Source organism: Somniosus microcephalus, chromosome 21 (assembly GCF_052327205.1).
Source record: "Somniosus microcephalus isolate GS21.2 chromosome 21, FLI_Smic_1.0, whole genome shotgun sequence".
In the NCBI taxonomy this organism is placed as follows: Eukaryota; Metazoa; Chordata; class Chondrichthyes; order Squaliformes; family Somniosidae; genus Somniosus; species Somniosus microcephalus.
The window spans coordinates 74428070-74441176 of NC_141007.1; the positions used below are offsets into that span (position 1 = coordinate 74428070).

General features: G+C 43.9%; 1 protein-coding gene across 5 annotated transcripts in view; it reads right to left on the bottom strand.

Annotated features, from left to right (window-relative positions):
• Window positions 1-13107, bottom strand: part of LOC147102975 (uncharacterized) — a 164691-nt gene that overhangs the window by 72739 nt on the left and 78845 nt on the right. For all 5 annotated transcript variants that reach the window (XM_085963981.1, XM_085963979.1, XM_085963977.1 and 2 more), the window contains 7 exons: window positions 12816-12956; window positions 9211-9471; window positions 5962-6136; window positions 4214-4380; window positions 3192-3320; window positions 1695-1876; window positions 1378-1586 (listed from right to left, as the gene is read on the bottom strand). In XM_085963981.1, the coding sequence (XP_085820107.1) occupies window positions 1378-1586; window positions 1695-1876; window positions 3192-3320; window positions 4214-4380; window positions 5962-6136; window positions 9211-9471; window positions 12816-12956 (1264 nt within the window). The remainder of the gene's footprint in view (window positions 1-1377; window positions 1587-1694; window positions 1877-3191; window positions 3321-4213; window positions 4381-5961; window positions 6137-9210; window positions 9472-12815; window positions 12957-13107) is intronic.

The window sequence follows — 13107 nt, forward strand, 5'->3', positions numbered from 1 at the left end:
AGGGCACTTAGAAAATAATAATAGGATTGGGCAGAGCCAACACGGATTTATGAAAGGGAAATCGTGTTTGACAAATCTGTTAAGAGTTTTTTGAGGTTGTAACGAGCAGAATAGATAAGGGGGAACCAGTGGATGTGGTGTATTTGGATTTTCAGAAGGCATTTGATAAGGTGCCACACAAGAGGTTATTCAACAAAATTAGGGCTCATGGGATTGGGGGTAATATACTGGCATGGATTGAGGATTGGTTAACGGACAGAAAACAGAGAGTAGGAATAAACGGGTCATTTTCGGGTTGGCAGGCTGTAACTAGTGGGGTACCGCAAGGATCAGTGCTTGGGCCTCAGCTATTCACAATCTATATCAATGATTTGGGTGAAGGGACCAAATGTAATATATCCAAGTTTGCTGATGATACAAAGTTGGGTGGGAAAGTAAGTTGTGAGGAGGATGCAAAGATATAGACAAGCTAAGTGAGTGGTTAAGAACATGGCAAATGGAATATAATGTGTAGAAATATGAAGTTATCCACTTTGGTAGGAAAAATAAAAAAGCAGAGTATTTTTTAAATGGTGAAAGATTAAGATTGGGAAATGTTGGTGTTCAGAGGGACCTGGGTGTCCTTGTACACGAAAGTTAACATGCAGGTACAGCAAGCAATTAGGAAAGCAAATGGTATGTTGGCCTTTATTACAAGAGGATTTGAGTGTAAGAGTAAAGACGTCTTACTGCAATTATATAGGGCCCTGGTGAGACCACACCTGGAGTATTGTGTACAGTTTTGGTCTCCTTACCTAAGGAAGGATATACTTGCCATAGAGGGAGTGCAACGAAGGTTCACCAGACTGGTTCCTGGGATGGGGGGATTGTCCTATGAGGAGAGATTGAGTAGACTAGGCCTATATTCTCTAGAGTTTAGAAGAATGAGAGGTGATCTCATTGAAACATACAAAATTCTTAAGTGCTTGACAGGGTAGATGCAGGGAGGATATTTTCCCTGGCTGTGGAGTCTAGGACCAGGAGTCACAGTCTCAGAATAAGAGGTCAGCCATTTAGGACTGAGATGAGGAGAAATGTCTTCACTCAGAGGGCGGTGAATCTTTGGAATTCTCTGCCCCAGAGGGCTGTGGAGGCTCAGTCATTGAGTATACTCAAGGCAGAGATTGATAGATTTTTGGATATTAAGGGAATCAAGGGATATGGGGATGGTGCAGGAAAATGGAGTTGAGGTTGAAGATCAGCCATGATCATATTGAACGGCGGAGCAGGCTCGATGGGCCAAATGGCCGACTCCTGCTCCCAATTCATGTTCTTAAAGCTTAACTATAAATTGGGAGAAATGGTACAATATATAAATAAAACAAGTGAAATTCTTACTTTCCACACTAAGCTGAGCTGCTTTCTTGCCACAATGTTGTTCGATAAAGTCCTTGAGGGAACCATGCTGTGGTTCAAATACCAACTCCCACTGTGACCATTCTGCGAGATCCTCCAGCAAGGGGGCATTCAATAGACACAACAAGGCACGCTCCATACTCAGGTCCCCAAGGAGCCCGACAAAACTGCTTGAATCAGTGTTGTAGTAACTTTAGAGACAAAATTATTATTTTTTTATTAATTAGTCAAAGAATATCCTGAAAAGGATCTGACAGAAATCTCCTGGGTGCAGGTGGTTTAATTTCTCAGAGCCTCACCTGGATTCTTTAACAAACAGCGTGGCTTCATACAACACTAGGCTTCGGAGATTGTTATGGTCACTGTGTGACCTGGCTTGACGCTGCACCATCTTGACCATATTGGACAGTGTCCCGTGTCCTAGCTCCTTGCTGTCTTTCACCCTAAACTGGCTTCTCAATGCAGCTTCAATCGCTGGAAACTGAAGTCAGAGAATGGTTACACCCAGACATAAAATTATCTAGATCTTTTAACTCAGGACATGCATGAGTAGAATACAGTCCACACACTGATCAACAAACTATTTAAGTCTCAGCATGTAGACAACATTGCACATCAGGTCAGCAAAGAACAGTCCAGGGCTGTTCTGAAAACTTTAAAAATTCTGGGCAATTTTGACAAATTGTGGTGGAAAAAATGTAGAGAAAGAAAATGGAAACTAGACAATGAAAAACAAGAAGTGAAAAGTCTAAAGACAATATAAATTGTGAAGCAAAATATTCATTGCAAGTATAGTATTGGAACCTGTAACCAGTTGGTCCTGATTTCAAAGTTACAGGTTCCGATACTATTTCACTTCTCTCACTAATTCTTCACCTTGTGGTATGGCAGCAGGATAGGTGAGCAGCCCATTCCCAGACTTCACCAAGAGGTGTGCATCTGGGACGGATCATCCCTGAGGATTCTGGCATCCACCTGGTACTTCTCCAATAGCATCACAAGGAACCCATTGCACTGGGAACATCATGAGCATGAACTCATATTGGTTCCCCATCATGCTGTGCCATCACACCACCCCACCACTAGCTTCCACATGCATTTTAATCTGGGACCTGTAAAGCAGAACATTTTGCCTTCTGGGGCATAGATTTAAAGTAATTGGTAGAAGGATTAGAGGGGAGTTGAGGAGAAATGTTTTCACTGAGGGCGGTGGGGGTCTGGGACTCACTGCCTGAAAGGGTGGTAGAGGCAGAAACTTTCATCACATTTAAAAAGTACAGGAAACTTTGTGCCATCCGGCACCAACGGGACCGAGCTGTTGCCATCCCATCAAAACTGCCGGACAAACCAGCGGTAATGTTAAAACATACGGAAGCTTTTGAGCTCTGTATCTAGCAACAAACCCTGTTGCTTAGCTTCTAAACAGTTGGCCGTAGCTTGCAAGCGTCTCTGTAGCTAAGCAACAGCTTTAGCTAGACCTTGCAGAGCCTGACTGGTGAAAAAAAAGCAACGAAAAGAAAAGAAACTTACTGAACCGACTCCTGAATTTTGCCGGTGGCTTGAGCATTCCGGACAGTTAACCTCCGGATAAACCAAAGTTTCCTGTACTTGGATATGCACTTGGAAGTGCTGTAACCTGCAAGGCTATGGACCAAGAGCTGGAAAGTGGGATTAGGATGGATAGCTTTTTCGGCCAGCACAAACACGATGGGCCGAAGGGCCTCCTTCTGTGCCGTAAATTTCTATGATTCTGCTCCCTCCCATTCCAGGTGGCACTTTTTAGTGAGCTTACTTACCATGGACTCCTCAAGGGTTTCACATTGCCTGATGAACTCGTACACGTCTTGGTGGCTTGGTCGGAATCCACAAGTTCTGGCATCTTGTGGAGATAGAAATAGACTGCCCCCAGCAGCTTCTTCCAGCAGCTGTGCAACAAAACAAACAATCACTACCTTGGATCAGGAGCATTTCCCTTTTTGGGTGCTGTACTGGCATTCTTGGTCATTACACTCGAGCGCGAAACCCGCTTTCAACCTGACGTTCAGAAGCAGGTTGAATTGTCACAGTACACACAACAGCTTGTACACAAGGTGAACATGGATACAGCAAGGCTGGTACATCAATGCATTTACCACACAATGTAAGGGAACATGAGAGAGAATATTTGGGGTGCCTGAAAACCTAGTAAGCAATTTGCAATGATTCGACGTGCGCCGCACTAACCTCCACAAGACACAGAACAAAGATAGTTATTGGCTCATAACAGACTTAATTTGCTTAAGGAAACTGGTCTAGCAAAGTGTTGGGGGCAAAACTAAAAGGAATGCTAAGGAAAATGAGAGGCAATGAACACTGGTCAATGTGGTTGTTTTGTGTCATGTAAGCATGACTCTCAGTGACCTCAGAGTGGGATCTCCTACTTCCTGGTTATAGACACTGGCAATGTGTTAGCCTCTGCGATCAATCCTTGTAGACTCAATGGGAAGCTACAGTAAATTGACTGCATAAGTACAGCACAGAATGTTCCTTTCTTGAGAGATGGAGGGAGGTCATTTTCAGTTTTATATACATGCATGATTTTTAAATTTACAATGACTATTTATACTTTGAAGGAACAATGCAGCTTTTCCAAAAATAATACAACAGGCAGTGGAGACTGGGTAGTGCAACGAGAGAGCACACTGTTCTTTCATCTCTGTGACCCAAGGTCACATATAGCCCATACTTGACAGAATGAATGTCTCAGTACTAAACAACAAAGATTTTCCCAACTTTCACCTTAATGAGTGCAAAATTTACCTTTTTAAAAAGAACTTACCTGAGAGTGTTTCACCAAATATTCGAGGAAAGTGCCATGTCCCATGACAACAAAGCCCTTCAACTTGAAGTGATCGATCAACTTTTTCTCCAGTTTGGATAAATAGACGAGATTCAAGTACCCAGTCACACTGGAGAGATTCTTCTGCAAATATTCTCTTACAGATCCTAAGGGCCAAGAGAGAAACACACAGTAATACACTCAGCAACACACTGCTCTACGCATCATCAGCAATGTAATCGTGCAGCTATTAGGCCAGTGGAGAAGCACAATACCTTGAAGCACTGGTGCACAGTGCCACAAGTGGTAGGACTCCTGAGATCCACCATTTTCTAATTTACTGCATCACGCAAGTGCCATATTGTGTGCGTGTGGGAACGAGGAAAGGGGGCATGGAGAACTTAAGATTCAGCTCTGGGTGCACATACATGCACTGATAGCTGACTTCAGAGGAGCAGTGACATGCCTCGACACGGGGTTTGAGAGTGCTGGAGAGAAATATAGTTGGGAAAGAAACAGGAAGAGAGAGTTTTAAACCCTTTCTCTCGCCATCCGAAATTCATGTTGGGTGACCTTCCTCCTTTACACCCAGGACTTCAGTACAGGTTACCCCCGTGTTGCACTGAAGGACTGCTGTACATCGGCGGGGGGGGGGGGCATCCTTTGAATGACACCATTGAGCACAGAGATTTACAGTACAGGAGATCATTCAGCTCATCGTTTCTGTGCCAGCACTTTGCTACAGCAATCTAAAACTAACCCCACTACCATAGAATCATACAGCACAAAAAAGAGGCCATTCAGCCCATCGTGCCTGTGGGGGTTCTTTGAACGAGCTATCCAATTAGTCCCACTTCCCATCTCTTTCCCTGTATCTTCCTCTGCTTTAAAAGTTTATCAACTTTTCCCTGATGAGATGCAATGATCTCCCTCTCAACAACTCCCTATGCCAAAGTATTCCATGCTGCAACAAGGTTCAGCAGAAAGAAAATTCTCCTGATCGTTTTCTTCTTTCTGTTGGTGTCAATTTTAAATTGATGACCTCTCGTCACTGCCTCTCCAGACAGAGGGAATATTCTTTCCCTATTCAATACATTAAAGGGTAGGTTTTTAAGTCCCCTCTCACCTATGCAGATTGCCTTAATGCCACAGATCAACGACCGTCTATAGGGTAGGTGGGATACTTGGTCCCAAACCTCAAGTCAGCACTAGGAGGTACTGGATACTGCCCGATTTTCATCGCTCCACCACTGGCGGCCATGCTTTTAGCGGCCTAGGTCCTAAGCTCTGGATTTCCCTCTCTAAACCTCTCCTCCTCTCTCGCCTCCTTTAAAAAACACTTCTTAAAGCCTACTTCTTTTGACCAAGCACCTGTCCCACTACCTCCTTATGTGGCTCAGTGTCAAATTCTGCTTGCCAATGTTCCAGTGAAGCACCGTGGGACATTTTACTATGTTAAAGGCGCTATATAAATGCAAGTTCCTGTCGACAATTAGCTTGAATTTCCCTCCCACTTATGGGGGAAACCACCTCACTACTACAATTGGGCAACAGAGATAGGCATTTCACCAGTGTAACAGACCACCACCTGGAACTCATTGCCCCATCTGCGTTTAATGGTAGATTTATTCTCAATTATAAAAAAAGTAAAGTGGTCTATTTTTTCATTAATATTTTCCTTGATATACTTGTGAATTATAAAGTCAGGAACACCACATAATTCAGCAGGGTTTCAAAACACAACTCACCTTCACTAGGAGGTGGAGTTTCATTGTCCCCTGTGCCATTTACAGTCAGCTTACTCGGTTTTTCTTTAGCCACCAAGTCCTGAGGAATTTCCAGTGAGCCACAGCTAATGGCCAATTGAAAGAGCGTTCGGGCCAAACGATCGTCACCCACCTTGATCAGGAAGTCCTGAACATACTGATCATTAAAAAAAAAATGCACTATTAGATGGGCCAGAGCCAACATCATTGGGAAGTTTAATCTGCAATAGATTCCTCTGTAGGCACTGGGATGCTCCAAGAAATTAAAAAGTATAGAGTAGCGGGAGAGGATGACAAGTGAGGAGGAACAACAGAAGGGTTTAAAAAAAAATATATAGAAGAGAAAAAAAAAATCAGTCGTAAGAGAGAAGCTGGGCACACTATATAAAAGTTATAGGATGTGTAAAACAGAGTATGAACCACCAATTATTCTTCTACACATGGTATATTTATATATAATGTATCGGACTCTCCAATTGTAAATCTGTATGAACAAAGAATCCTAAAAGGTATCTGCAGCAGCAGTTCCTTCTTTACAGAACTACCAACAGCTCTGCTGACAATGTGCTGTGACCGTACTGCACTGTTGTCAGAGTGCTTATCCGACATCCAGTCTTGGATGAGTCGCAATTTCCTCCAGTTGAACATTGGGAAGAACAAAGCCATTGTCCTCAGCCTCCATCACAAACTCTGTACTTCTGCAACCGATTACACCCGCTCCCCGGCCACTGTCTCAGGCTGAACCAGACTGCTCTTAACCGTGGCGTTATATTCAACCCAGAGATGAGCTTCCAGCCCCGTATCCTCTCGATCACAAAGACCACCTGATGTAAGAAAACTACTAGGCACTTGGTCTAAATATTAAACAAGGCTTTAATCAACTGTTTTTCAACATGGAGATCTAGTTGTGTCCTTCACTAGTTCCTGTTAAAGAATGTCCTGAGCAAGCTGGGCCCATGCCCCGAGTATTTATACTCTCCCTGGACAGCGCCACCAGCAGGCCGCCCAGTATCATTTCATAAGTCATTTCCACATGAATGACAAGATTCATGTCACCACCTTCTTCCAATTCTGTGACACCTCTGTCCCTACTTCAACCCATCTGCTGCTGAAACCCTCATCCATGCTGGTCACCTCTAGACTCGACAATTTCAATATTCTCCTGGCCGGCCTCCAGTCCTACATGCTCCGTAAATTTCAAACCATCCAAAACTCTATTGCCCGTATCCTATCTCGCACCAAGTCCCACTCACCCACCATCCCTGTCCTTGCTGCCTTAGTGGCTCCTAGTCCAACACCTCCTATTTAAAATTCCCATGTTTAAATCCCTTCATGGCCTCGCCCCTCCCTATTTCTGTAACCTCATCCAGCCCTACAACACCCCCAACCCACCCAAAGCTCCGCCATTCTATTCTGCCTTTTTTGGCACACTGCCCCTCACCATCATTGCCAGCTGGCTAGGCCCTATACTCTGGAATTTAAAACTCTTTAAACCCCACCTCTGACCAATTTCTTCTTTGGCTCGGTGCCAGCTTACGTCTCTGTGAAGCAGCTTGGGACGTTTTTTCTGTATTAAAGGCGTTATATAAATGCAAGCTATTGTTGCACTTGGCAGTGCAGTTCAACAGTATAGTGGTCCAAGCTGGAAGCAAAGCAATTATACCAGCTGCTTGCAACACTATGGAAGGGGCGACAGAATTCCACTCATGTTTGGACTCGTGCATCAAATGCATTTAATCACTCTCCTGTACTGCGGGTGTATTATCTGTTTTGAAAAGAACGAGCAGACAAAATCAGCTCAATTCAATCTGTAGAAAATAGAATGGCATTATAGGAAGCCGCCCAAGTAAATAAAAGGGAGGCTTTGCAGTTAGATGGCATGAATGCAAAACCAGTTAAGGCAGTCTTGCTTAGGTTGGCATTATCAAGATTGGTCCAGCACGCGCAGCATTATACTTTTGGCACCAGTGCAACAGAAATCTTGGCCCAGCACTTGTGCCAAAAGACACTGCATTAAGTGGTTGGTGCTAGTTACCATAAAGAGCACAAGAAAATGGAAACTCAGATAGTACTGATCCCATTCAAGTGTTTACTACACATACTGTCATTGGAGATGATTTTCTTTTACTCCCTTTTATTACTAATCTTTAAAAGGATACTAAAAAAAATTAAAATTTACCTCTGCTTAAGTTCTGTTGAGTTACTGAGTCTGAAAAGTCTCCCACATGTGTAGTTTTCTCTTCACTATCCAAAGGTCATGTATGCTGGAGATACTACCCATCAACCCGGTCCGTCTCTAAATATTCTGCTTAAAATAGCGTCAGATAATGTCCCACTGGCTACCAGAGTAGAAAATAACTGCATGGCACCAGATGCCCACTTTATATATTTCAATGCAGTTGAATAAACAGTTTTAAAAGAAATGATGCACTTTGCAGGTGATGTACAGTAAAACCTGTACAGACACTCCCAAAAAACACAGAGAGACACCCAAACAAGTTACATTAAAATACACACGAGGTACTCTGAAACCACGGACACTCACAAATTACGAACCATGGACAGTCTTCGATGAAGCAAGCCCTTTTACAACTTAAAACACGGGACACGGCCAGTTACAAAGCTGCTGTATCTGGAACTTTCACCGAGTCTGGTTCACTGGTGCTTCCCCTTGCAGCTGGCTTCCCTTCTGTCTCCGAATTCTCTTGTGGCTGGTGCATGGCGGCCAGCGCGAGGCGGCAGCAGCTTTTGTGGAATGGGGAGCTCTTTACCCAGCATGCATAGCCGTAGAGAAAGCACCATCGCTGGGAGTGAACACTTGCACGACTCTATCTCAGGGATAGAGTAGTTTCCCTGCAGCTATGGATGCTGGGTAAAGAACACCCATTTACTTTGGATTTATTTAAAACAGAAGAGATTTGAAACAGTACAGATAATGACTATTTTGAAAATAAAGACACCTGCAAAAAAAATGACAGCTGATGCCAAGCGCTAAGGTGTCTGTTATTTACAGGTTTCACTGTATTTGCAAAGTCAAGGTACACAGGGCAAAGTAAACTGAAGATTCTTCGTCATCTTACACCAAACACGCACTCAATCCATTTCTCTCACTTCCTCCTCTGTGAGGTTCTTGCATAGCCAATAAACACCAGCCACTATTTTGCTAGTACTATATATTTTATTTAAACAGATGAAATAAGATTACAACCATAGAAAAATATAATTGCCTACCTTAGTCATTTTTTCACTGAAAGCTCCGTTTACATTCATGAACACCTGAAAGACTGCCTCTGCTGCTGTGACAGAGACATACTGCTTACGGAGATCCAGGCATCCACTGGTGGAGTAAAGCTGTGGGCCACCAGCGGGGTCTAGCACATTCTTCTTAACTTTGTTCATCCGATTGCTCACTTCCGCCTCTATTTCCCTCTGAATTTGATTTCTCGCCTTTTCCGCGGCAGCCCGTTCAGTGTTTACAGCCTTCGTCAGCGTCTGTTCAACAAAGGTTTAACACATCAAAGAACGATTTAGTAATGACTTTTCTTCACTTTCAGGGATTTTTCTTCTTTTCCCCTCCCCGTCTCTCACGGCAACAAACCATTTCCCAGCCAACAGTGCAGATACTAACTTTTCACTGCTCCCAGCTACTAAACCATGGGCTGCAGTGACGGTCTCTATTTTCCCTCCTTCTTCTATACAGATATTGTAATCAATTCCTTTTCAGCAGTAGTTTCTAGCCTTGTATTTTAGGTGTTGAGTGCCGAGAGGTAGAAAAAATGTCGACTGAGCAGCTGGAGTATTGTGTCCGATTCTGGGCACCACTTTTAGGAAGGACGTGCAGAAGAGATTTCAGGGTTCCAGGGACGAGGGACTTCAGTTACGTGGACAGGCTAGAGAAGCTGGGGTTGTTCTCCTTGGAGCAGAGAAGGCGAAGAGGAGATTTGATAGAGGTGTTCAAAATCATGAAGGATTTAGATAGAGTAAATAAAGAGAAACTGTTTCCAATGGCTAAAGGGTCGAAAACCTGAGGGCACAGATTGAAGGTGATTGGCTAAAGAACCAGAGGCGACATGAGGGAAAACTTTTTTATGCAGCGAGTGGTTAGGATTTGGAATGCACTGCCTGATAGGGTGGTGGATTCAGATTCAATAGCAGGCTTCAAAAGGGAATTGGATAAATACTTGAAGGAGAAAAAATTGCAGGGATTTGGGGAAAGAGCGAGGGAGTGGGACTAACCGGATTGCTCTTTGAATGAGACAGCGCAGACTCGATGGGCCGAATGGCTCCCTTCTGTGCTATATTGAGAGACATTTTGCAGAGAGGGGGATATGGATTATCTATAGCAAGGCGATGTAGGAAGTAACTAGACACACTGCACACTGAGTAATGATGGACAATATAGTTAGGGCATGTACTGTACAAAATGGCAAAAGTCACAATTTTACAATCACTGTACAACCTAGCATTTAGAATTCAGGAGTCATTAAAGTCTCGTCCAATTTTTAAAAGTACAATATCAGACTAAAGAAAACATTCATTAGTTGGTGTGCTCCTTCAAGGGGTCTCTAGCAGACCTGTTGTTTCTTGCTTTTTTTTTAAGTCTCCTTTAAACAATTCTCATTCCTTGCCCAAAGGACAGCAGATAGACAGCTTGATTGTGGACTGCTGCTACATACTGAAATAAAAGCAGAGAATGTTGAAAATACACAGCAAGTCCGCCAGCAACTGGGGAGAGAAAAAAAACAGGCTAATGTTTTGAGTAGAAAAGCCTTTGTCAGAACTTGGACTTTTATCAGGAAAGACTGAACAGGTTGGGGCCTTGTCTTTAGAAAAGAGACACTTAGGCCTAGATTTTCAGTGTGCCGTGAGGCGGGCTTTTAGGCGTGCGGGGGGCTAAAATCCCGAATTCGGGGGTCCCGACACCACCCCGCCCAAAACCCGCCTCCACGTAAGTTTCAAAGGAGGCGGGTACACGCCCTGCACTGGGACCCGCTGACCCGAGGCGGGAAGGGATTAGTGCCAATTAACTGCCTGTTAACAGGTAGTTTTTAGCCTAATCCCTATTTTGAGGGGTGTCGTGTGGGATTCCCGACGGCTCTAAACCACGCCAGGTTAGAGCAGGTGGGCCGTCGGGTTGATGGACTTGGAGGGGTCGCGATGTCGGTGTTCAGGTGAGTGATGGGTGCATGAGTGCAAAGGTAAGTGTGTTTGGTGTGTCTAAAGTGTGTAAAGAAGTTTAAATTACCTGTACTTACCTTAACAGCCTTTCTTCCTCTAGGCTTCGGGAGTCCATCATTCAGCCGGCACTGAAAGCAGAATGGCTGCGATCTGTCAAAAGTGACAGCCTGCAGCTTTCAGTGCCGGTGAGAGTTCTAACTGAGTCTGTGTAGAATGACTCAAGTTAGAAGTCAGACTGTCAGTGTTTGACAGCTTCAAACAGCTGTGAAACACTGATATTTCATCTGTCAACACGTCTTGACAGATGAAATTTCAGTCTGTGACGTCACCTGTTGCCGGGTGGCCCTTAATTGGCCTGCTGAGCCCGCTGGGTGGGCTTAACAAGGTCAATCAAGGGAAAATCGCGTGGATTGGCCGGACGCCGATGGAGGCGGGATTAAAACCTGAAAGTTGTAGTCCCGCCTCCTTCCCGACTGCTGAATGAAAATCCAGCCCTTAGAGTTGACCTGATGGAGGTCTTTAAAATGATGAATGGGTTGGACAGGATAAATGTGGAGAGAATGTTTCCACTTGTGGGAGAATCCAAAACTAGGGGCCATAAATACAAGGTAGATACTAATAAATCCAATAGGGAAATAAGGAGAAATGTCTTTATTCAGAGTATGGTTAGAATGTGGAGCTCACTACCGCAGGAAGTGGTTGAGGCAAATTGCTTACATGCTGTCAAAAGGAAACTAGATGATTTCTTGAGAGAAAAGGGAATAGAAAGATATGCTGAAAGGCTGAGATGAGGTAGATGAAATGGGAGGAGACTCGTGTGGAATATAAACACCAGCACAGACTGGCTGGGCCGAATGGCCCGTTTCTGTGCTGCATTATTCTATGTAGTTCTGACAAAGGGCCCCCACCCAAAATGTTAACATGTTATAGGTCCTCTGCCACATACCTTTGTGCCACGGAATATTGCAATGCTCACCTCAAAAGTTTAGATAAATTTGCTAACCAAGGAGAAAAGTTAGCGACAATGTTGGCTTTTTGTCTCCATGGATAGCCGGAATTGATTATAAGGCAGTCATTTTATGGAGCAGTTTGGATAACAACTTACAGGCGTGAAGCACCAAGCAATTTATGATTATCAAAACCCCAAATATTAAAAAAGGTAGAAAATACTCAACATAAACAGCAGGTTTGTCAGCATTTGCAACAACAACAAAAAAAGACAGGTTCATGTTACAAGTTGGGACCTATTGCCCCTTGACAGCACTCGGTCATAAAGATCCAAGAGCTCACTTAAGTCAGCGGATCTCCGTCAGAGCAGTAGCAAAGCAGCTGCAATTGGCCATAGCAGGCCAGAGAATGATTGTTGCTCCCGATTACAAACCACTGGCCCCTGCTGGAAGTGCTTGGGTGTGGAGTCAGGAAGGGACAGATTTGGGATCAACAGCTGAGCAGCTTCCTGTCTGGCCTCACTCAAGACACTGAAGCAGTTACCAAAGGGCTGGTGGCATCCTTAGAATTGTACCCCAATTATGAATCGGCATCTTCAACAGAGTAGGGTTGAAAAAGGGGGCAAAAAATGTGTGGTTGGCGGGGGGGGAAATAATACATTACCAGCTGAAATGAAAAACACCTATCAAAATAAAATAAAAGGAGCTTACTGATATTAGAAGTCCGATGCTAGTAATTCTGATTCCAAGCTCGTACGGCGAGTCACAGTGATACTGATCTGCTAAGTATTTTATAAATTCAGCCAAATCTATTTTTGGTGCTCTGTTGGTTTTTCTATATGCACGGAGACTCTGTGGGGGAAAAGTAAACCATGAATGACTGCGAGTATTGATAATGACAATGGAACAGAAAGGAAGCAATCCAACGGACATCTACAAGCGAGAGATTTGAACTTTTATATGCAGATTTCAACTCCATTACATTCTCTACTCTTCAAGGAGA